Source organism: Barbatula barbatula (assembly GCF_947034865.1).
Source record: "Barbatula barbatula genome assembly, chromosome: 20".
Classification (NCBI taxonomy): Eukaryota; Metazoa; Chordata; class Actinopteri; order Cypriniformes; family Nemacheilidae; genus Barbatula; species Barbatula barbatula.
The window spans coordinates 13364982-13390962 of NC_136783.1; the positions used below are offsets into that span (position 1 = coordinate 13364982).

The 25981-nt window shown below is 39.5% G+C and overlaps 1 protein-coding gene across 4 annotated transcripts in view; it reads right to left on the reverse strand.

The window, feature by feature from the left end:
• Nucleotides 1-25981, reverse strand: part of atp2b4 (ATPase plasma membrane Ca2+ transporting 4) — a 63799-nt gene that overhangs the window by 4472 nt on the left and 33346 nt on the right. For all 4 annotated transcript variants that reach the window (XM_079483086.1, XM_079483087.1, XM_079483088.1 and 1 more), the window contains exons 4-20: nucleotides 25259-25516; nucleotides 24632-24757; nucleotides 22940-23065; nucleotides 21792-21827; nucleotides 19238-19417; nucleotides 18846-19060; nucleotides 18394-18636; nucleotides 18062-18306; nucleotides 17464-17692; nucleotides 14891-15070; nucleotides 14717-14804; nucleotides 14361-14467; nucleotides 13651-13842; nucleotides 12797-13010; nucleotides 11961-12172; nucleotides 11500-11607; nucleotides 7498-7677 (exon numbers count right to left, since the gene is read on the reverse strand). In XM_079483086.1, the coding sequence (XP_079339212.1) occupies nucleotides 7498-7677; nucleotides 11500-11607; nucleotides 11961-12172; nucleotides 12797-13010; nucleotides 13651-13842; nucleotides 14361-14467; nucleotides 14717-14804; nucleotides 14891-15070; nucleotides 17464-17692; nucleotides 18062-18306; nucleotides 18394-18636; nucleotides 18846-19060; nucleotides 19238-19417; nucleotides 21792-21827; nucleotides 22940-23065; nucleotides 24632-24757; nucleotides 25259-25516 (2939 nt within the window). The remainder of the gene's footprint in view (nucleotides 1-7497; nucleotides 7678-11499; nucleotides 11608-11960; nucleotides 12173-12796; nucleotides 13011-13650; nucleotides 13843-14360; nucleotides 14468-14716; nucleotides 14805-14890; nucleotides 15071-17463; nucleotides 17693-18061; nucleotides 18307-18393; nucleotides 18637-18845; nucleotides 19061-19237; nucleotides 19418-21791; nucleotides 21828-22939; nucleotides 23066-24631; nucleotides 24758-25258; nucleotides 25517-25981) is intronic.

Here is a 25981-nt window from a genome sequence, read left to right on the forward strand (position 1 = left end):
ACGCAAACTAGAGCGCAAATGGATAAAATCGCAATTAGAAGTCTTTAAAATGGCATGGAAAGAGAGTGCAAATTGTTATAAAAAGGCACTAAAAGCAGCAAAGGCAGAGCACCTTCGTAACCTCATAGAAACCAACAAAAACAATCCAAGGTTTCTATTTAGCACAGTTGCTAAATTAACAAATAAACAGACACCACCTGACCTTGTTATTCCGCCGCACCTTGGTAGCAATGAATTCATGAAATTTTTTACAGAGAAAATCAAAAACATTCGTGACAAAATTGTAAAAACTCAACCTCCAAATCTGTCCTATGAATTAGCACCAACCATCGCTCCAAAAGAAAGGCTCCAGCGTTTTTCAACTATAAAACAGGAAGATTTAATTCAACTTATCGCAACCTCTAAACCTACAACTTGCTTACTAGACCCCATACCAACTAAATTATTAAAAGAGTTACTACCTGTTGCAATTGAGCCCATTTATAACATTATCAACTCGTCAATTAATCTAGGCCATGTCCCAGGTCCCTTTAAGATGGCCGTCATTAAGCCTCTAATCAAGAAACCAAACTTAGATCCAAATGAACTAGGAAACTATAGACCGATTTCAAATCTCCCATACCTGTCTAAAATTCTAGAAAAAGTAGTGTGCACTCAGTTGTGCTCTTTCTTACAAAATAACGACATGCACGAAAAATTTCAGTCAGGCTTTAGATCTCATCATAGCACTGAAACTGCGCTCGTTAAAATTACAAACGACCTGCTTATAGCATCAGATAAAGGTCACATCTCACTCCTGGTCCTGCTTGACCTTAGTGCTGCGTTTGATACCGTAGACCATAACATACTTCTAGATCGCTTACACAATTATACCGGTATTGAGGGACAGGCACTACAATGGTTTAGATCTTACTTGTCAGACAGACATCAATTTGTCCATCTAAATGGGGAATCATCCTATTTAACGCAAGTAAATTATGGATTACCTCAGGGATCGGTTCTGGGACCCGTGCTGTTCTCCATATACATGCTTCCCCTTGGAAACATTATTAAAAAACATGGAATTAGCTTCCATTGCTATGCAGATGATACTCAGCTATATATCTCATCAAGACCAGATGATTCCTCCCAGCTACCCAAATTGGCAGAGTGCATTGAAGATATAAAACATTGGATGACCTATAATTTCCTTCTTTTAAATTCTAATAAAACAGAAATATTACTTATCGGACCTAAGACACGCAAACCAAATATTTCTGATTATAAACTGCAAGTTGAAGGATGTACTGTTACTCCAACAAATACAGTAAAAGATCTAGGCGTTATATTAGACAGCAACCTGTCATTTCGAAATCACATCTCAAATGTCACAAAAACAGCCTTTTTCCACCTAAGAAATGTTGCCAAGTTACGAAATATTCTGTGTGTTGCTGACGCAGAGAAGCTTATTCATGCATTTATGACCTCAAGACTTGACTACTGTAATGCGCTACTTAGTGGTTGTCCTGCATCATCAATAAACAAACTACAGTTAGTTCAGAACGCAGCAGCCAGAGTTCTAACCAGGACCAGAAAATACGATCACATAACCCCAATTTTATCAACCCTTCACTGGCTACCCATTAAGTATCGTATTGACTTTAAAGTTCTTTTAATCACTTATAAAGCCTTAAAGGGTTTAGCCCCTACCTACCTAACAGAGCTTCTATCATACTACAACCCATCACGCTCTCTAAGATCTCAAAACGCAGGACTTTTGATAATACCTAGAATAACTAAATCCACCAAAGGGGGTCGAGCTTTCTCATATGTAGCACCTAAACTCTGGAATAGCCTTCCTGATATTATTCGAGGATCAGACACACTCGCCCAATTTAAATCTAGATTAAAAACGCATCTTTTCAGCCAAGCATTCACTTAATGCAAAATATGCTAAATAAACCACCAGATGTAGAAATTAGATATTATTTACTAGAATAATTGGATTTATTATATAAAACACCATGTAGTGTGTTTTACCCTTTCTTGGGTTTTTCGTTTTTCCTCTGTAAAGCTGCTTTGGAACAATGCAAATTGTGAAAGGCGCTATATAAATAAAATTGAATTGAATTGAATTGAATTAAATGACAAAAATATGGCGATCTCTGAGAAAGAAAATGTATTCCACACCTACGATAGCATTAAAGATGCTTATAAAATAAAAAACAAACACAAAACAAATCAAACAGCTTAATAAAAAGAAATAAAACACAAACACACCACTGCATTTTCTAAAACTTATTTGGAGCAAGTGAATGAGGCGTAGCATAAAACCGCACACTCCATTAATACTAGGACACGACATCAAACCACAAGCTTCATGGCATTAAAATGATGACAAACACACAATCACTAAAAGACCGAAGGGACATGCCAGCTTTGTTCTCAAAGTCATTTAGGAGCCATCAGCGATAAAATGATAAAAATTTTATGTTTCAAAACAGTCCAAAACAGTTTTTTGGTTTCCATTCTTAAATAGTTTTCTTTTCTTTTTTTGCAATATGAGCAATTCCAGCATTATGGATGTGACATGTTCGGTCAAAACTTGAAATGTAAATTCTCATAGAATGTAGTTATATAGAACCATGTTTATTTTACTAAATCTCTGATGATGAGTCCAGACATCAGAAAATGATCAGTCTAGGCAAAAGTTTTCTATTTTAAAAGAGGGACACATTAATGTGTTATGGATGTGACAAAAAAGGAGAGACAACATACTTTATCGGATTTCTGTAAATTAAAATGCACCAACCAGAAGCAATAATACCCAAAAAGTGGAGAAGGGTACATTTTAATTGTCCATTTATGAGGAATATGGACTGTTATGGGTGTAATAGTTCTAATACGGATGTGACAATTCACTTACCTGATTATGTAAACTGCTTTAAAAACACAAAAATGCCTTAAAATCTTTAAGACACACTTCACATGGGCATTTAGATTTCTGGACCTCAGTTTGGTAAAAACCTTTGATAAAACTGGATTTTTTTTCCTCTTAAGGTTGACATTTGCATGGAATTGCCCATATTTGTTTTGCTACCATCACCCATTAATGCAAGGTTTAGGTTTCTTATATTGTCAAGCATAAAATAAGTCCAGTAACAGAGTGAAATAACAACACAGGGAGACATGCACTGTCAGAGAGAGGGACAAACGGGGAGAGAGAGAGTGAAGATGCTGTTATAAGTAAACCCTCACAATCACACACGCATGCAAAAACAAATTAAATTTCAATTCTGGATATATTGCTCCCCAGATCTGTTTACAAAGGAGTATGATGGGTACAGAAGTGCAAACACTTGGTATGCATGACTCAAACTATGTGCCGGCAGCATCTCTAATTCATTAAGTAGACAGGAAGAGGAAACCGCACTCTTGAGATGCTGTGAAGGCATGAGGCAAGAATGCCAACAGAGAAGTTTGTCAGGTAGTCTTGTGGATAAATAAACCGGAATGAGTTTTGACAGACTGTTGACCGTGGAGAGGAGAGATCCTTGTCCAGTGCCAAGCAGTCAAGTTACCGTTATCTCTGCCAGAGGGTGTCATTTAATTTGACGTCAACTTGAATGTGGTGGGAAGCACATGCTCGGTTTTCGACTTCTAGGACGGAATCCAAAATCTTAAGTGAGTATATTTTGGAGTTTGTCACGGTGCAAACATGCGGGTAAAATCCATAAACTAATTTTGCATTCCTTGTTTTAACCCACAGTCGACTAAGGAAGCCTCTGTCCTACCAGCGCAACCAATCAGCAACGGCTTACACTTTCCAACACTGTTTTTTATTTCTCAGGTTTACATTCCTCTGCCATGCAGCTATGTCAGTCCGCTTTTACCCCAGACTTCCCCCTTGAAAGCAGAGAGAGACGTGACCGTGTTTTTGCTCACGCATACAACTGAACTGCATGTCAGATCATGTTAGAGAGCTCGACTCTGTTGTGATTACGGAGATCAAAGTGCCTTCCTTTTCATTGTAACTCATCTCCGGATATTTCTGCTTTAGTTTTAAACGAACTGCTCACAAAAATTCAAAAATTGTTAAATAAACCGCGACCCTATGGTTGCACTCACAAACACACGCTCAAATGCGGAATGCTAAATGACTGATGTAACCTAAATAAAGACGGCAGGAAAAACAGTCCAACAGTTCCTGTTTGAATATCAATGAAGTGAAATGGAGACGAATAGTCCAAGTATGAGACAGAGAGGTGTGGCTGGGAATGAGAAAAACAAAAAAGCACAGAGACAGCGATCGACAGAAGGAGTGAAGGAGTATTTTAAGAGAGTATAAAACAAGAGCAAGCTAGGACAGGTGAGAAAGTATACATCATAAAAAAAGACATTCTACAGCATCAGAAATAAACAAATGAGATGTTAGGCGACCCTGACAAATGCTTCCTGCCCGTGGCTTCTCGCAAGGGTTGTCACATGCAGACATCGGCGAGACCGACCATATTCAAATCACAAGCAATGTGCTCGTTCAGACACTGGCAGAAATGCAAAGTGAATGTGGGGAGGAGTGGTTTCACCTCTGTAGGCTAGAAAGACTGGAATTATTTTTTATTCTAACACAGCATGGAAAAGAGGGTTGTTAATGGGTTGCATGCCAGGTTATGAAAGCATTCAACATGGCTGTCATGCAACAGCGGGAGCGTGTTATGTGGCACTCACTGCCTGTAGTAGAAGAGGAAGCAGGGGCGGGCGGCCCAGCGGCCGCAGCAGAGTGGGCGGAGAGGGAGGAAGAGGAAATCCCTACATGGGTGGGGCTAGAAACTGTTTTTGCGTCGTTGTGCTGGCTGACCACAGAGGGCTGGCGACGCAGGGCCCCAGGCACCGCCGTTTGGCCTGTTTGGAATGTATAAACCACGTCCATCTGCAATGAAGATGGGAGGAAAAGAAAGGAAGACAGAGACAGAGAAGGCCAATAAGAGCGGTTAGAGCAAATACATTTGTTACTGGAAAAAAAGAGAAATAGAATATCCCCTCACTGACAAAATAAAAGCTTTAGTTAGTATTGAGTCAGCCAGGTAGCTGAGGGACTGTCACATAGAGATAAAGGAAAGTTTTATATGGGAAGAATTTGAGCAGGAAAAACATAAAAGAAAAGCGAGAAACTAGTTCTATGACGTACTGATGAGTTTGAATCCTACTTGAGCTAATTAGTCTTTCATTGTGTACCACTAACCATGCATGTCAGATAAAAAAACAGAAATCCTGTGGGATTTTAAAGTGGGGTGGTGGGACTTTGGGAGAGAGAGAGATAAGGAGCTAATTAGTAGAGTAGCGCTTTTGCGGTCAGCTGGATGACTTCTAATCAGGAATAAGAGCGAGAGGAAGGGAGGAGGAGGCAGTGAAAGGAACGTTTAACCTCTTATTCATCTGGGCTTGAGGTAAGTCTGGGAGAATTTGAATGGATCAAAATTTGATCTAGATACAAATTACTGCCTCACTGACTTGATACACAAAAAGATCAAAACGAGTCAAAAATTCACCTTCAAAATGAAAAATCTGTCTTAATTTACCCGCCCTCTTGTCATTTCAAACATGTATGATCTTCTTTCTACTGCAGAACAAAAAAAACTATGTTTAGAAAAATATTGGTAACAGGAAACCATTGGTCCCTGTTGATTTCCATTGGTTTTGTGTCCATACAATAGAAGTCAATAGTGACCAACGGTTTTCTCTTACCAACAATTTCAAAATATCATCTTTTGTGTTTTGCAGAAGAAAGAAAATGCAGAGGATCTCAGATTGTCCCAAACCTGTGTACATTTCTTGGTTCTTCTAAACACACAGGAAGATATTAGGAAGAATGTCAGTGACCAAACAGATCTCATTCCCCATTGACTCCCATAGTATTTATTTCCCCTACTATGGCAGTAAATGGGGGATGAGATCTCTTTGGTTACAAACATTTTTGGTTACATTATTCCAAATATCTTTGTGTTCAGTAGAATAAAGAAATGTATTGGATTTGGATCAACCTGAGGGTAAGTAAATGATGACAGAATTGTCATTTTTAAGTAAACCAACCCTTTAACTAGCTAGATGAGGGTAAAGTTGCTGTTGTTTTTCAGGAGCCGAGGAAAACAAATGAAATCCAGTGGGATAAATAAGCGCCTGTGGAATACATTCACAATCATCAGAAGGAGGTTTACCGCCCTTTTCCACAGTGTTTCGTAAAGCATATCCTTAAAAAGCACAGCGCGCCTTTTCAGAATTCTCACCCACAAACACACAATCCTGGAGGATTCATATAAATTCATCTGTAAACCCACTTACATAACCCACTCATTGTTAGTAACTGACTCATGTGTGAAAGCAACAGCGACTAAAAGATCCTCCCACATGCCCTCCCATCCTCAGAGGATTTGTAGGTGAGCCCTTGTATACACTAAAAATCCCTCTTAAGGGTTCTGCATGATGTCTGAAGGACAACAAGCTGTCCCACATGCATTACAGGCGTGTCATCTCCAGGGCGTGTGCTGGTCTCAACCTGGGCCACCAACGCAGAACACAAATCTCAGCTTACTCTTAATGGAGGTTTTCCTTGTATGAACCCATGGGAATTTTTGGAGGCCATTGGGATATGTGACTCCAAAACAGCCACCAGGCATCCACAAAGATCACTAATATTACCACTGACAATAAGGCATGTGCTGTTTGGAGATGGAAAAGCAATTTATTTATAAAAACAAATAGATGTAACTGTAAAAGCGTGAATCTTTAATTTGGTTTATTCGTGAAGGGACAGGACAACCAAAGAAATATTAGTTGTTCTAAAACTGTGTAAATGTATTTGTTCTGTTGAACAAAAAATGATATATTTTAAAGATTGTGGGAAACCAAACACTTTGGGAGCTCCATTGACTACCATAGTAGTTTCTTCTTTACTATGGAAGTAAATAGTCTCTGACAAAACGACAAAATTTTGACAGTTTTCTTACAACAAGGGGCTAAGGAAATGACGACATTTTTTTACTTATTTATATTTATAATATTTATAATTTTTCTATTTGTTCACATCGTAATGTTGATGATATCATGTGTAATGAAAAGAAATATTTTACACAGAGGTCTGGACACCACTGAAAATCTTGCTGCAGATGTGCCCGACAAGCCAACTTTCCTTTCTCAATAAAACAACTTTATTAATCATTAAAATTCTGATTAAAACTTAAAGATCAACCATCTGCAGTGAAAATTATACCTGATGCATCACGGTAACACTGAACAGAGGTTGTAACAACACCACTAAAATGTCCAGATCATAAATCATAAAATAAACCAAACATCTGTTAACAATGATCTACTTGGACACAGTTTCTTCAGGTAGAATCAACAGTGGCAGGGTAATGTGCAGGTCATCGCTCCTGTATTCACATCATTATCCATCTCCTTGGACGCTTTGTGGAAAGGACAGGCATAAAATACTGAAATATAAAGCCTAGAGCAGTTTACCTGAGTCTGGATGCGGTTGAGTCCTCTGAACCAGAGAACCTGTCCCCTACGCAACTCCATATCTACAAGGTCGATATCATCGGCACCCTCCGTCACCTCTTCTGTGGTCTCCGCTTTCGGTATGCCATGACCGGCCTCCTTCAGGAACTTGAGGCGGTGCGTGGGGATGGCAGAGATTACCTGGAACAGAAGGAAAGAAACAGGGTCACAGGAAGGCAACGTAGATCATCGAAGACATTAGATCAGCAGTTGGGATTATGCATGGCTTTATGAGGACTGGGATGGGGACAACACATAACTTCAAAATGCGTTTTTACAATTCACTATGACATTCAATCAAAATGTTTATTCTATACAGAGGAACGTAAGAGCCCGATGGATATTCAAGGGGTGGATGGAAATTGTTTTGTAGCCGCGACATGAACATGAAGCTTGTGTGAATGTTCATGATGGGGTTTGCAAAATCAATGCAAACCTACAGTGGCTCTAAAACAGCTGAACAAGAAACAAAACAACTCTATACTTAGTAGATGAACTGCTCTTTATTCGGTTTATACATTCCAAACAGCTGGCTCGCGAGGCCACATGTGTGAAAGCACAAACACACACACACACACACACAGACAGACAGACTAGCTGATAAGACTTATGTGTGATGCAACTGCCAAAAGAAAGCTTTACCTACACATGAACAGTAACTTGATGCCCTGTTGATGACCTACCATGATGCATTAGTCTCGCATGTACAGTAAGCATGTTTTTAAGGCTTTGGTCCAGAATGTGATTCAGAAATATGAGGGGGAAGGACCATGCTTAAGCTGCCTGGTTGATAAAGTAAAGTAAACTCCCTCCTTTTCTTCATAAGCTAGATTTGAGCTGATGGCATCCGTTCCCTAGCACTGTGTGGCAATGTACCATCTCTACTTGCCGCCCTCTCTCCCTCCTACAGGTTTGAAATCACACATAGCTTCACCTCCCCCTGCCCTCCCGAAGAGGGAACTGAAGATGTCCTACATCACCCACGCATGTGCATTCTGCCATGATGTTTTTTTATTTCACCACTGAGAAGCCAGCGCATCTCTGGCATCTGTAAATGTGTTCCTCTGTATACCTACAAATTAGTGGCTCCCTTTGTATTGAAAGCATTAGTGGGGCATCACTGAATTTAAGCTACGTTTGCATGCTCCTAATAAACTGCATGATGTTCAAATATACAAGTGTTACTAAATGTAAAGTGCGTGAAGCATGCACACGAACCAGGAACACCAGAACTGAATGGAAAGGTACCGAACTTTTACATGTACATTTCATTTTAAAACTCTTCCAAATGGTCGAATTGATAGACGAAACCAATCCATTTCATCTTCCTTTCTTCAGCCATGCACTTATCGATCAGTGCCCTTGACCCACAAAAATGTAATATGCTCAGTAGTAAGAGGCTTATTTAATGCTATTAACGATAAAGGGGGAGCAAATCAATAGCATGCAGAATACAAATATGTCCCCTGCTATGGTACAAAACAGCAACGATAACCAAATTGCGCTGCGTGTATAGAGAATGTGGCGCTGACGTCACGCCGTGTTGCATGCTGGGTGTCACGGCCATATTTGTAGGTGGTAGCGGCTCTTTTCCGCTAGTGAGTTCAGTTCAATGTTGTTCCGTTTGACTATGAAGACATAAACATGGTAGGTCGGCTATGCTCTTTTATAAACTGCAAAAGCAAGTCAAACAGTCATTTAAGACAGAATACGATGTTTTGTTTTCCGACTTGAAAACAACGCAAAGGAAATCACATCGAGGATAATGTATCGTGTATCAATCGGTAGTAAACAACCTCCACCGTGACGTCGATTGACAAGCTCTATTGAATGTAGTGTGAGGCTAATGCAGAAAACATGTTAAACATGTGCGCCTAGAGTCAGAGTGCAAACTACTAAGCGGATTTCTCTTTCACGTCATCTTACTCCGAAACGGACAAATAAAGCCAAAATTGTATCAAAATCCCCATATTAGCAAGGGTCCATCTAAAAGCTGTCTGTTTTATGAACGTTAACAGCTGGGAAACAAGATGGACGTGTCACAGAATATAAGATCCAAATACTTGTATATAGCACTCTGAATGGTGCAACAGCATTATTAAGATCTCCGTTTATAAAGGCGGGCATACAGGGTGCGATTTTGCTGTCATACGAGTGGAGCTGTCTGTTTGAATTCGTGGTGGGTATGACGTTGAATGAGCGGATTTGGCAATCCATCTGAAGTTGACCAATCAGAAGGTGACTTGGGCACGTCCAGCCAGCGTTGTGTGATGTTTCATGCTACATTTACCATGACAAAGTCATCAGAAATGATATTCTACAGCGGATGGCTTAAGTATCGAGCTATCCTGTAAATATATCCTCAAATCCGTGGCCACATTGTTAACTATATCATAAATTGAAGTAATTATTAAGAAATGTATTAATTGTTCGCACGCATTTGTAATTTGCCCTGTCGGGTCGTCTTTCCCGGAGATTCTTATTTGGTGGCTTTCGTCTATGCGTCACATTCGTCCACAGAACAAAGAGGATCCGGCTGCTAGCCAGCGTGTGGATGCTGCGAGTGACAGGCTATTTGTAGTGTGTACTAACAACTGTTGGGTAGGATTTTATACAACTTTAAGTATTATTTATGGCAGTGTTTGGTACTTTTAAATTTATAAGCAGCGTTGACATCTGGTGATAAATCAGTTGTGAAAAACAAGAAAGTACGAACTGATGACAGTTTACAAAGAAAAAGTGCCTGTTATTCTCTCTTTGCTATGTTCATTATGATAAATGTAATTTAAGCACTATTCGCACGAGATTAGTATTATCTGGGGACCTCATGTGATTTAGAAATCACCTCCCCACATCTGTATTTCATGTGGCGCGAATTAGCACGGATAAGTGAAGCCTATGATTTTTCTTAAATTTACGGACGTATATCCCAGATATGATGGCAAGACTTTGCATATAGTATATATAGTTGTAAGATGTACAATTATTTATGACAGTACTTGTCAGCATTTGAGACCCGTGTTCGGGGATCTTCTGTCCCGCATTACGGGAGTTTCCATCAGAGACAAGACTGGAGACTCCCGGCCAAAACGGTAGTGTTGGCTGGAATGGAAATGAGCCAGCACCCAAAATAATATCAAAACACTTCACTTCACAGCCTCCATTTGCGCTATTTGGGTGTGTTTATGTTCTTATTTGTTTCGTGTTATATCATCTGCCATGTTATCTGTGTTTATTATGCGCTATTGATGTACAGTAGAGATTCTCACCAGTGCAATGTCACAGGCCACGACTCAAAACATCAGACTCATCCGTGCAGTTGAGCAGTGCCAAATCACAACTCGCGTAAAGAAAAAACTTCCGCACATCACCTGCAGCAGCAATTACAAACTGAGATGGCGACAAAGAGGCCATTCCTACATAGTGCCACTAAGTAAACATTTGAGTCGGGAACGCATTGCCAAAGCACAGCAATACATTTGTGCCTGCTGGAGATTTAAAAAATGAGGTTATATGAATAATATCCTATTAAAATTGGAAGATATTTGAATGCTTTTGAAAGAAATATTTTTCTTACCAACGCTGCATTTTGTATAAAAAATACAGTAAAACGGTAATAAAGTGGGATATTACTATATATAAAATATAAACTATATTTTAAACCTAATTTACCTAATGCTTCCCTCAGAACTCGAATAGTAAATAGTAAAATCTATAGTAAAATCTTGCCATGTGTGACTGCATCCATACGATTGTGTACACCCGCCTTAATGTTCCTCATACAACAAAGGACGGGCCCAAAATGCCAATGCTGGATTCACACGGTACGCTGCAGTGATATAATGCACTAATATAAATACATGATATGTCTGTCTCTGCATAAAGCATGACAAAATCATGAAATATAATCAAACTCGTTGTATTGATTAGTGAGGATCAAGGACATACTGTTGGATGTCTTACCTGTCCCCAGAGCAGCTCACCAACCCCTATAAACACACACCAGAGCCATTGTTCGAGAGTGAGGGCCGTGCAGGAGAACGGCTTCCCTCCAAACTGCACAATTATGATCTGTAACAGCGTCATTAGAATATGTTAATGTCTAAAAACTTTCAATAAAAAACATGTAACTAAAATGTAGATGTATGGGTTTTCAACCATATCTATTAGTACTAAAAGATAAAAATTACCAAAAATATTGCCTATTGAAAGTTTAAACCTGAAGATTGATAAGGATTTGTGCAATTAACTGACAAAATGAACTAAAGCCCTTTCGCTACAACTCAAATGTCTAGTTTTAATGGGAAGCTCCATAAGGTCTTTAACAATATTACTCACTAATGAATGCAGATTTTTTTTTTTACATCATAGTCTTATGTTTCTAAGCAATGTACATCTTGCAAGAAATGACTTCTATGTTTCACCTGCAGAGCAAAGGTTCCCAGAACAACGATGCAGAATATGGGGTTGCGATAGATTCCCTCGAACACGTTCCTTTCGCCATGGATCTTTCGTGCATTGATTTCATTGAACAGCTGCATCATGACAAACACATTAAAGATGATGGTGTAGTGCTCAGATGGCGGAGAGTGGAGGGGAGTGTTGCGGCCGCTGTCAATGCTAAAGATCTTCTCACCTTTGGGGACAGCAAGACAGTTTCAATGGGTTAGTTATAAGAACATTCAAAACATGATAGTTCATACTGTGTTGTATGTGTGAGGGGAGCGCTGCCAGGGATTATTAAAAAATACATGGTACCATTAAATAAATTCATTATTCAAGTCTAGAATAATAATAGACGTATTTGAAACGTACATTCAAACTTTACAAATTGGGGTCTGTCAACGTTGATATACTTAAAAGTCTAAGCAACACAATGTGGGATTTCCAATGAGATCTACTAAAGCACTGTGATTTATTGCACTGTAGACACTGACAGGTGTGGAAAGAGAGTTGGGATTCAATTAACACTGCAAATTTAACCTGTTAGTTTGTTTTACGCCATTCCAGCTTCCATGGCGAGAATTTTTTTGTATATATTTAATTAGGTTTGCAAATGTAACCAGTAGTTGCCAGGCAACTATATATGTATCCCATAATTACACAGAATGCAATAGCCACAGGGCCCTTGTCGCATTCTTTTACTAGATTCCTAAAAACATTTTAGATGATAGAAACTCGATTCGTTTTAGATGTTGGGAACGAGTTTCATCGGGAACTCATTTAATTTCAACTCAAATAATACAACAGAGCCTCTTACCAGCAAAGAGAAGAGTAAATGTGATGATGAGCTGATAGATGGCATGACCTAAGATGTTCTTCATCATAGTCCTGGAAATGAGTGGCTTGTCCCGCCCATAAGGTTTGCGCAGCAGCAGTGATTCTGTCGGGGGTTCGGTAGCCAAAGCCAATGAAGCAAGCGTGTCCATAATCAGATTTACCCATAACATCTGAACCGCTTTAAGAGGGGAATCCTGCAGACACAGAAACCAAGAGTGAGAAAGGAAAATAATTTCATATGGAAAAAAGTTAGGCAAGGACACAAGACCAGCCAGCCCTATATCAGCCGAAATCTGCCAACAGCACAAATATTTATGAATATAAATGAATAAACCTGGGCTTGCAGAGTTTGTCTTCATTCCTGAGTCCTTTAATCATAACATTATGATGAATTGTCTTCCACAATTCCCTGCTTAGCTTAACCAAAATGTTCTTGTTTTATTGCCCTGACTGTTCATCTATTTCTCTTAAAGAGAACCTTCAGAGCTTTTGGGAGGTGAGAATTGCTGTTTGGTTGCTGTTGAAAAAATGCTGAAAAAATTGCCCACTTTTAAATTAAGTGCCAAATAACTAGATTTTATCGGTCTCTGGATGCAAGCAACAGAAATAAAATAACATAATTTAAGCAAATCAATTTTCATCATTTTTATCATGAGTGTCAAAAAATAGCAGTGAACTTAGTTTTCCCAGCAATAAACTTAGTCCAGATGTCCTCAACATAATCACAGAAAACTTTGTGAACAATTTTACGCTATTCGTATATGCATAAACACTGAAACGCCATAACAAAATGCTGGAAATGTTTTTTTCCAATAGTATGTTAATATACTGTACCTGTGTGATGCAGGCTCCAGTGAACGCCACGATCACAGCCACCACATTGACTGTCAGCTGAAACTGCAAAAACTTGGAAATACTATCGTACACGTTCCGTCCCCACATTACGGCTTTTACAATACTGGTGAAGTTGTCATCTGTGAGAATGATGTCAGAGGCCTCCTTTGCAACATCGGTGCCAGCAATTCCCTGTTGGACAAAGCGTGCATCTGTTTTTTCTGAAATATGACTTCATAGAGTCTGTGTAAATACTGGAAAAATATACTTCTTCATTATTTGGTGATACCAGTTCATTCTTAGAAACAAGATGTTTCTTATTAACAGCAATGTTGAAAGTAAGAAAATAGAAAAGAGTTAAAAGAGAAAAGAAATACAAGTTTTAATTATGTCCTGTATTGCGAAGACAATTCAGCTGAATGAAGAATGAACGGATAGTTATTTGGGCCCAAAATGCACAGCAAATTAAAGAACCAAATTCAGCTGTGTTTTTTACAGCTTTAGGGCCTCAATTTCAAAAAACGATTTAGCATTGCTGCCCTTATTCTACCCTAATCTCCGACAGTTATTATAATTTCACCACCTACTGCTTTTGAAATGGACACTTCTTGATTTATGCATTTTCCAAAGAAAAGGATCAATGCTTCTATGTTTAAATGAAACCTGTGTCTGTACAAAAAAAAACCTTGGGAACCAAAAACATGATTTACCATCGCAAAGCCGACATCTGCTTTTTTGAGAGCCGGGCCGTCATTAGTTCCGTCACCAGTCACAGCCACCACCTGTCTGGTCTCTCCAACTGTGCTGTCAATGATGCCTGAAAGACAACATAAAGCAACAGATATATGTTTCTTATACTAATATATAGCAACAATTATTTTATTTTTTATAAAAGATTGATGGTCCGTATCATGTGTTACAAGTGAATACAAAACAATGTAGTTTGCTGCTGTACCAAAGTCTGCAACAGAATCACCCAAGCACCTTATTTTAAACTACTTATTTTGTAGCAATAGCAAGTATACAGAAAATACATTCATCCGGCCAACCATTCACAAGTTCTCACCTTTGACCAGAGTATGTTTGTCTGTAGGGGAGGAACGGGCTAGAACACGTAATTTAGGCCAGATCTTGTCAAGACGCTCTTGCTCCACCTACACCAAAAAAAGATTTGCATACAAATAAAACCGCATTGCATGTCTATTATAATGTAATAAAATAATGTTTTGCAGCTTCTTACTTCTCCTTTATCATTGCGGATCTGCTGGTTGAAGTCTTTACCCTCCATGCAGAGGAAGTCCTCTCCGGGCTGCAAGATTCCACACTTTGTGGCGATGGCACGGGCTGTATTAATGTTGTCTCCGGTGACCATGCGGACCATAATGCCTGATTGCTGACATTTCAAAATAGCATCAGGAACCTGCGGGATGAGGAACAGACCTGAGCATTATCTGTCTGGGTGGAAAACCCTGTAGGGGATACTGGACAGCCTAACATCCACATCCATTCATCCAGACTCCAACTCCTTTAGTACAATTATTGTTTGTGATGAACCGATTTTCAAAGCAAGTGAAAAAAAGGTACCAAATATAAAATAATGATAGTTACGTCAGAAAACTAACAAGCCTCGTACAAGCTTTTGGAAACCAAAATAATTTGTTCAATAAAATCGGTTTTGTCTAAAGGTCACATGAATAATTGCAGATTCCAACCAATCAGATCAGGATATATTTGGATGTATTACAGAACTCAGGACTGGAAGTAAAAAAACGGTGGTTCTTCAGCATCACTGCTGGCCCCAGATCAGTGTGAGATAAGGATGCTCTGGTCACTCACGGTCCAACAGTCTATGATACTTGCTTAGCCATAAGAGTACAAAGACGGCTTAACACACAAAGGGGCTGGATCCAGACATTCAGTGTGTGTGTGTGTGTGTGTTTGCTGGTGTCCTATATAATTATCCCCACTCACTCCTGTGATGAATCACACCATTCCCGTAATTAGAACCAATAAGCTCATTTATTTATAGATAATTAAAAACCTCCCAGTGTTACCATGGACAGAGATATTGTACACGGATGTCACACAACATCATGGCAAGTGAAAAACATGTTATCTTGGCACGATGCTCAGAAACTAGTAGGATCAAGTTTAACCTTTAGGCTGGGCTGCTTGTCTCCAGCAACAGCAGACATGCATTACATTGGCTTTATTGCTAATATATTGGAAATATTGCTGGAAGTACGCTACGCTAGGACAAAAACAGCCCTTTTTTGTCATAACTGCATTTCTTAAAGACTCCATTACAAGTTGGAAAATGGGCTTGCTTCACTATTGGATTGACCTCGTCTTGATCCTATGCGTCAGCTCAAACAAGCTTTTCATCAGCTCAAAAGTTGTTTGCTTGTAGAGAAGTGTTTTGTTATTAAATGTTGTAAAATCAGATGAAAATGTTTGACACCGTTGGTGACGGTACTTATTTGGTCAAGAATACAGTAGTAGTAGTAGAGTAACTAAGTTTTCTTGTTATTTAACATTATTTTTAATTTGTTGTAAAAAGAATTTCAGTTCAGGTTAGACCAACCAGCTACTGACTCTACAGTACATAAATGCTTTTCTTAATATGAGAAGTATATAGGATGTATTGATAGCAATACCTCTTATGTGTTAAGATCTGAAGGTAAATTGGATTTCTCATGTCTTCACCCCCCCTTTAACCTATATATCAGTCACATGTCAATTACACAATTATAAATGGCACCTCATTTGAACGACTAAATATACATAATCAAAAATAACACAATAGCCTGTCATGCACCTGTTTCATCACCTTCAAGGGATTTGGGTCAGATTGTGCCTCCACTGATGAAGCTATTCCTGTTTATACTTTTATAGGGCTTGATATTCTGAAAATAATCCATCATCATCACACGATAATCGCCATCAGAACATTTTCATTAAATAAATGCACTGGACTGCCCTAGTGTCCTCAAACTGCGTTATGTCTTTTTATGAATCAAGGACTGAAATTAGTTATAAAGTGGGATGTTGATTGAAAGGTTGTGATGTCATTACATTCATGGAGAACACTGAATATTAATTAATTTACACAGACACTCCTGATAATTTACATTGATTTGGAATTTAGACACAATAGCAAGCCTCTTAGACTGATGATCATTCATAAGAAGAACAAGTCTGTGGTAGAGCTTATCTGTGAAATGTCAAACTAATGTCAATAGATTAACATCATAATGCTACAAATTAATGTCCTATGTGGACAAGCACGTTTAAACTATCTGGCAACAATTAACGCTCTACACAGTTAGGCGGTCAGTCGAGGCACTTGGATAAGGTTATATTTTCAGGCCAAAAAAGGTTTTTATCCCGTTTCTGTTCTGATATCAGGAGCTAAAACAGTACATTTGAGCCCCTTTTTTAGGCTTAACATGTATGCCAGCATTTTTAATAAAAGGTTTTATATTTGAATGAATGTTTCAAATGCGATATGTATGTGGGATATGTACAAATATTGACTGGAGTACCTACAACACTGCGCATTATAGATGACTTTGTAATCCAACAAGCCCCTTTTAATTCATCACCCCATTAGTAGAGACGTTTTTGAGGGTCAAATGAAGTGTCAGAAAATGTAGACTGAAAACATGCAATTTTGGGGGCATTCAAAATCCAAGAGAAAAAAAAACACTGGACAAGAGAAAGTAAAATGAACACTGAAAGGTACAAATGTCTCACTTCTTGTCATATTCAGTTCACACAACGCTTCCAGCAACGATCATAATTTTTCCTCACCTCAGGGCGGACAGGGTCTTCAATGCCCACTACACAGATACAGGTCAGGTTGTTTACTACATCAGCCTCTTTTTCCCAGTCAGGTTCAGTTGGAAAGTCTCGCATTGCTACACAAATGGTCCTTAATCCTTCACAGGCCATCGGCTCAATGACTTTGCATACCATATCATCCCGATCCTTGGGCTTAAAGACGCGGGGCTGACCAGAAGCATCGAGGATGTGGGAGCATCTGACAGAAACAGAATGTGGAATATTATTAAAACCTTCCACAAAGAGGGAGGAGTATTCGTAAGACAAAATTTTATTCTTTAACCTAATCTCCTCTTATGATGCTATAAATTCTTTGTCAAAAGCCAATTTAAAATTGAATTGATCAGAGACCTTGTCGACAGCTGGAGGGTTTTGCTTTCCCAAATGTAACCTTTATGTTATTATCATCTTGCGAATGTTACTACACCATGGCTTGGAATATCAAGTTAATGACACCAGAATAAATAGACGTGGAAATGTAAATAAATGTAAAAATACAGGAACAGTTTTATCCCATAGTATAATGTAATCCTAAAAAACATAATTATAGGATGTAGTATTGGCATACTTGCGCAGGATGATCTCAGAGGCGCCCTTGCTGTACATACGAAATCCGGTGCCCGTTGGGTTCTTCAGCACAGTACTCATGCTCTTCCTGTTGGAGTTGAAAGTGTAAACCTTGTGAAATGTATCCTCTGGAACCTCGTCCCTGATAGGCTGATAATCTCGCTTCAGTTCCAGCACAAATCCCAGAAGGCCACACTCTGTCTTGTTACCCACATGCCTTGGCAAACCACCTTCCCTTTCTGGGGGCTGAGACGCATCACAAAGAAACAATTAATCCACCACAAAACATCACAGATCGATTATTCATTGGTTTCGATTAAGATATATTCCTACCAGGATCTTGCTAGTGTACGCTGAATTTATAGAAATGCTGTTCACCAGCATCTCCAAAATATCTGGATTTATGACATCTGGTTCAGGAACTTTTTTGTAGTGTGTGTCGCTTAGGAAGGCCTGCACCACGGTCATCCGATTCATAGTCAGCGTTCCGGTTTTATCGGAGCATATGGCAGTGGCGTTACCCATGGTCTCACATGCATCCAGATGCCTTACAAGGTTATTGTCCTTCATCATTTTCTGTTGAGAAAAACAGCAGTTAGTCTAGTTTTACTGCAGAAATAAAAAACACAAGTTTAGTCTAACTAACATAATTCCTACATAACTGACAATGTATCTGCACATTTCTATAATAAAAAATTATAGGAATTATTATAAAAATTGAAGACATCATGAGCAGTGAATGACAGGGTTGTGTTGGCAGTAGCTACCAACCTAAACCCCCTCACCTTTACTGAATAGGCCAGGGAGATAGTGACAGCCAGAGGCAATCCCTCAGGCACTGCCACCACCAGCACAGTCACGCCAATAATAAAAAATTTCACGAAATACTGAATGTAAATAGGCGTGCACTCGGCTGTCCATTCCCGCCCCTGAATGCCGAAGGTATCGACGACAAAGTAAAGGATGAGAATGATGACCGTCAAAGCAGACATGATGAGACCTGCCGGAGAAAAGGAAGTTTTAAGACCGGGGGACACAAAGCCTACAAACTTTCAGTTAGTTATAGCATGGAAACGTGTCAGCCACTGAGATTTCTGGGACATCATTGACTACCATAATAGATCAAAATATTTATTTTTCTGTCTTAAAATTTAGCAAAGCAAACAGGTATCCTTACCTGCTTTACCGATCTGAACCGCTAGTCTTGTCAGCTTGCTCTGAAGAACAGACTTCTCCTTCTTGGTGACTTTGAACTTCTTTTTCTCCTTTTCTTCCTTCTCCTCCTTTTCTTCAGATTCTGCTCCTTCCTCGCTCTTCAGCGGCTGGATCTCCAGAGCGATGCCGTCCTGGGTCTTAGCTGTGGAGGTTGATTTTAGGAGTGGTTATGGGAACAAGGGAGGAACGTGCCAAAAAAGGATGGAGGAAGATGAGAGGATGGAGAAAGGGAAGGAGAAAATGGGCAGTTGATTAAAAGCTAGAGGGCAAGTCATATAAAGGGTTTCAAGAGAATAATACAGATCAACCGTAGCAGAAGCAAAAACTTGGAATTGTTAGTGACTTTGCAACGAGTGAATTTGGTCAAGTGTGGACAGATTTTTTTAAATCACAGGGCCTTTTTAGGATTACAGTATGCACACAAAGATTTGTCTAGGTGCTAAGCAGCATGAGACATTTTTATATATTATGTTCCTATTCTTATAGATCATGTACTTTGTCACTGGCCAGAAAGGTAAAGCAATCAGGTATTTAAACTATTCAAGATCCACCCAAAGATCTTTTAAAATTTTTAGACATTGCTTTTCATTATTGTGTTATCAAGAAAAGCCTTACCATAGTTCATTTACTTAACGGTTTATAGCAACTCAATGAACGTGTCTCCAATATAGTGTTACTTACAATGATATGCTCTTAATCATTGTAAGTAAACTGTTAAGGATGTATTCGGAATGAAAATGTTAAAGACATTAATAGAGAAACCAGCTGCTAAACCAAAAAAAACTGATTGTAACATCCGTAACTTTAATTCAATTACACAACAGGCAGGGATAAAACAACATATTATATTACCCAGCATCCAACTGAAATAGAAACTTAATGGAGTTGAAGATCCAATTCAGCCACTTTGCCATAGATAGACATTGATCGCTTACCCCAATTTCTCATTAAGTCCCCCTTTTAAAAGATAAAGAGAGGCCGATATGTTTTCATTTTACAGATAGCCTATGCATCATCTTGAACATGCGCTCATGAAGGGCTCAATATCTGTAATTGAGAACCCTGAGGTGAAATGTGACGTTGGGTGCAAAAATTCAGAAAAGGTCGAAAAACAGTCCATGAGCCTACCTGACCACCAGTCACAACAAACAACTGACCAGATACGACGACCACACATGTATTAGGGATTGATGGACGAACCGACCGTCTGACTGACAACACGAACAGAGGTACGCACAACTCAAAAACAGAAAACAGTCCAAACAACAGGCAGAGATACAACCACCACGAGGAAAACAAGGACCAAGAGGAAGACGATTGGAGAGGAGAGATTTCGGTTCATTTTTCTGCTCCCAAATGAAAGGGCGGCACCATAGAAAGAGGTGAAAGAAAGGGTCAAATTTTGACCACGAGAAGAGTGGACAAGACAGCATGAGATCCTGAGCCACACCCTAGAAAGAAGCAACAGTGAGAAAAACAAAGAGCTAATGAAACAACAAACGGACAACAACGACAATCCACAGCCGGTCCATTTTGCAAGGGTGCAACTCCCACAAAAGCCACGCCTCTAAGCATCACATCAATGTCATAAACCTCTATCTTTACAGGCAAGTCTATGACGCAAACACGTGAAAGTGTTCTTCGACCATACGTGTAGCTAGAAGATGATAGCCTAATAACAGCTCATGCGAGTGTGTGCATACTTGAGATGAATGGCAAAGGGAAGGAGACGAGATGAGCAGTTCTGTGTGGAGCAGATGCTCGGTCTCTGTGCGCTATAGGGGGTGGGGTTGCTAAGGCTCGGCCAGGGCACACCCTGAAACATGGTAAAAAATGACCCGGCCGAGCGCACAGAGATAGCTCGCTGTCTGAAAATTAGTCCTTAAAATGTCACTTAGGGGAAAATTAAATGCACAAAACAAAACTTTTGAACTGTTTACTTTTAATAACATATTTATGCATGACATTACTTAAACAAGTTTATTTTATATATGACATTACAACGGTTTCCTTCTGTTCTGTGCTGTAAATTATTTATCTAAATAAGAGCACCATCAAAGGAGCCAATAACAGTGCTAATAAGGTCACTGGAGAACTGCTGCAGCATCCATAAAAACATATTAAACATATTTGGCCCTCATGCCTTATAAGAACTGAATGCATTTACCTGCATGTGCTCAATTTCAAATAAACGCATATTTTAATCCTTTTCAGCTAAATGAGAAAAACACCATTAACCATTAATCACCGATAACCCTTTAAATCTACTGACGTACATGAAGTGGCGGACATGCAAACCCTTCTGGCTGCTTAGTGCCGTTTGTAGCAGGTGAGAGTTGCACCCTTTCATAGGTAAAGCGAGGCAAAAAGCTCCCCGGGGCTCAGCAGTAAGGGGTAAGCGACAGCGTGAAAGACAGAGAGAAAGTGAGCGAGCAAGTGAGTGGGACTGACACGAGACTCCGAGACTTGCCGCTGAATGGGGAGGGGGAGAAGGGATAGGGAGTGGGTAAGGTTACCTTTGTTGCGATTTTCAGGGGGTCCTTGTTTTTTACCTGTTTAAAACGAGAGAGAAAGGGCGGAGGGCTGATATAACATGGCTCAAAGTAAAATAAACCATAGACAGAAGAACATAAATCAAAAAACAACCAAAGCTATAGAAGTAATACTACATTCCATGAGCACATGTGGGATTTGAGATGTCATCCAGAAAGAAACACAAGGACTGGAGGGTCATTATGCACGGCACACTGAAGGCTATGTCACTGTTTTTCACTGTGGCATACGCCTGACAAAACCGTTTAATCAGGAAATTTGTCTGTGATCTATTTTGTTTGGCTGAAACAAAAAAGCAGCTTTCTCTATTTATGAAATCAGAAACTTAATTCTTTAACTTCGGGTTAGGGGAAACAAAAATGGAGCCATTGTCAGTCCAACAAAATTCGGTGAGTACTCTGCAAAGGTTTTCAGGTGTTCCTCTAACGTTGTATGTTTCTTTAGGCCATGACAAAAGAGTGTGTCAAATCGTCTCAACTGGATTGACTGCTGAATTAGATGGTAACCCACGGACATCAGAGAGACCTTGAGAGGTAACAGCAGGTGTTGTCAGGTACCTGTCAGGTGAATATTTGACATACCCTGGGGAAGTATGAAAGCCAGTCACAGCTGGTGCACATAGAGGGGACATTCTGACTATGTAACTGCCGATAAAAACAACTGGACGGCAATGATTGTTTTTCCCTGACTGCTTATCATCAATCATCTTGTATTATCGAGATGCATCATATGCGTGGGGTTCACAAAAACTGTTTCGGAATGGAAAATCAGCCTGATTTTGTCTTTCCTTAATAATAACTAACTAGGAACATAGAGCTCAAATTTAGCTTGAGCCGTTTATAAATCAAACAAAAATGCAATACAACGTAGGGTGATTTCAGTGACACTGACGTTCTGTGACTTTTTTCTAAAATGGTCACAAAATTTAAGGCTTGGCCGAAGAATTAGTAGACGTTTTGGGAAAGATGGAAACTGTCCAGCAAATCTCTTGAACGGCTCTTACCTCTGGCAGGATGATGGAAGGTAAACCTCATAACCAGAGAGGTAGACTGTCTCACTCAAACACAGAGGGTATTATCCACAAGAAAATTAAAGTAAGTCAGAGTCTCACCTTTCTTCACCTTCTTCTCCACTTCTTCATTGCAGGTGCCCAAAAGGGTGAAAATGATTCCAGTCTGAGAATTCAGGCCCACAGCACTGACCACCATTTTGCCAGATCCCTCCATCACGTGAGTTCCTAAACAAAAAAAGGACCGCAACCATACAATTTCACTTAAGTTGTTGATACCAAAGGAAGTGAATTTCACAGTTCTCGATAACTAATTGCAGATATTTGGTACTGCTAGATCAGCTTCAAAACAAAAGTTTTTAATAAATATTATAAAAATTTAATTATGTTACGTTACGTTACATGTTGTCATATGTTGTATTACTGACAAACACTTTTCATCACAAATAGACTTAACTCACATAAAAGGACAATGTACAGTTTTATTTTAATTTCAGAGGGATATGACATTACTCAATAGCACGGTCAGAATCTGCAGACTTTTTTGTTAATTTCGTGCTAAATTATTGGAAAAACTGCGTAAATGCGTTAATATCTGTACAGAAATGTAAGTATGTGTCAATGTGTTAAAATAGTTTTATAATACTACCGGTCTATGCATTTAAGGTGACAGTGGTTTGGTTCTGCTCATCGTTTAAAAAGAGGAAGAGCCTACAGAGAAGCTTTAGGTGCCAAGTAAAGAGACTGTTTAAACTCTGAATACACCAGACCAAATTAGTACTGAATAAATTTGAACCAACAGAAAATGTGCATGTCAATTTGTATGAAAAAGAATATATTTTATTGTGTCTAGTGTATAGCGAAAGGGCTCGTCTTATGTTCTTATGATGAATTAATTGTGTGATAAGGACAATTTTGGATTGGAAAGATTCAGTGCCGTCTCAAGTTATTAACAGATAAGTGACGTATTCTCTACTCCTCAGAGTCCGCGTTTAGTTTTGTTTTAAACGTCTCAAATATCAAATCGTTTGTCTTCGGGCTAAAAAAATCAGTCACAGCAAACAGCGGATCGTAGTAATGCGCTCACGTTTTGTCTGTAAACTTGATGAGTTGAACTGTGACAGATGCGAAGACGGCGAGAAACATCACATCAAAAATAGACTAGGTGCGTATCTTCTGCGAGGCGGCGCGGAGAGAGGCTTTTGGGACACAGAGCTCCGGACTCTCCTTCTCACACACATAGGCCTACACTGGTGGACTCGCGATCTACTCGACTTTTCACATTGGATATAACAACTAGGAAAAATCCAAATTGGCAGAAAAAAATTCTCGCAGTCTGGAGCCCTGTGTTATGTTATATAATATTATATTATATTATTACATTCTCCAGATTTTATAGTCACACACCCACTCTGTCACTTTCTATCACACACACTTTAACACCAGTCATAGCACAAGCCATCATAATTACTTCTAACATGACATTTACCAAAGAGTAGCTAAGGCTCAGGCAAATCTTTTGACCAAGCAACAGATTTTTGAATATGTGTCGTAAACAGTTCCACCGGCAAGATGTGCTGAAATTTTTAAATTCTTGTTTTCGTAATGTAGCCTTATTAGCATGACGCACTTCAAACAGAGCCAGGGTCAAACAGAACCAGGGGTTTCTAGAAAGAGCCAGACTGTATTTGACCAACACAAGAATTCAAGAAACTTCTAAATAATACATGTACAATTCAGAGAAAAACATGTAAATGTGAGGCCAAACTAAGTGAAACAGACACACAGTCTCACCAGAAAGCAGCATGGGGTCCTTCTCCACAGATTTGCAGACCTGATCGCACTCTCCAGTCAGAGAGCTTTCATCTACTTTCAGGTCATTACCCTGGATGAAGATACCATCGGCTGGGAGAAGGTCACCTGATGGAACACAACTGGGAGGTGAATGATTGTGTCATGCACATGAAGAGAAAGCGAGACATGTTCAGCAGCTGATTCGGCGACCATGACGACAAATATCTCCTGTGACTGTTGGACCCCCCATGCATCGCCCACCTTGCAGGCATCATGAGCATGAGCAATGACTCACGCAAGTTGGTAAGCATGAGTCATGAGCCATGCTTTGTGTCTCAGGAAGACCAGCAGTCAAATAAGATCTGTCACAACCGCTGGAGAACTCACAGATCAACTCACCTCTGAGGTTTATGGGAAAGGCAAGAGGTTGTGGAGGAAAGTTATCCTTTATAAATACCACAGCACTACCAAAAGATCACCGAATACAGTGACGGCAGTACAGTGAACAGTGTCACACATGAAAAAAGACACGTACTGGCTCCAGAGGCAAACCTGAGTGACTTGTCACATCAACCATATTTTGGAGACAACAATAAAGTTACAGTATGATACAGTACACAAACTCACCATAATTGATTTGCGCAATGTCACCCACGACAATCTCAGCCACGGGTATCTGGATGACCTGCCCTTTCCGCATGACCGCAAACTTTTGCTCCTGCTCGATCCGACTTTGCAGCCCACGGAACTGTTTCTCTTTACTCCAATCATTGAAGGCCGTCACCAGCACCACAATGATGACGGAAAACAAGATGGCAGCACCTTCGATCCAGCCCGCCTGAGCTTCACCCTCATCCTCCACACCTCCAGCTGCTTGACCACAGTCTGGAATTACATAAAGACAGAGAAAATCAATTTAAAGACAATTTATATGTTTAAAACATCCTGCTCTCACACAGCTCTGTCTCCAGTCCAAGCTCAATATAACATTTAAAGAGGTTCAAATAACCTTTAGAGACCATTAAAAGTCAAAGCAATATCAACAGCAGCTGCGCACTCATGTTTTACTGGTGTCTCCTCTTTGTAAAGGATTCCTTTTGCCAGATTTAGTTTTATCGCATATTTACACTTCATTGAACTAATTTCCTTCTGGAGAACTTGATGACTGTCTAAGGTCAGCCGTGTGGTTACAGCCATATGGATAATAGGAAGAGCCTGCAGTCACAGCCAAATTCAAGTTCTTTTGAACAACAGTCCAAAATGGGGGCCGTTATTGAAATGTAAGATGCCAAGAAATATTGAGTCACTTACAAAATCCGATTTAAAAAGACTGGTCACTGAACAATAAAA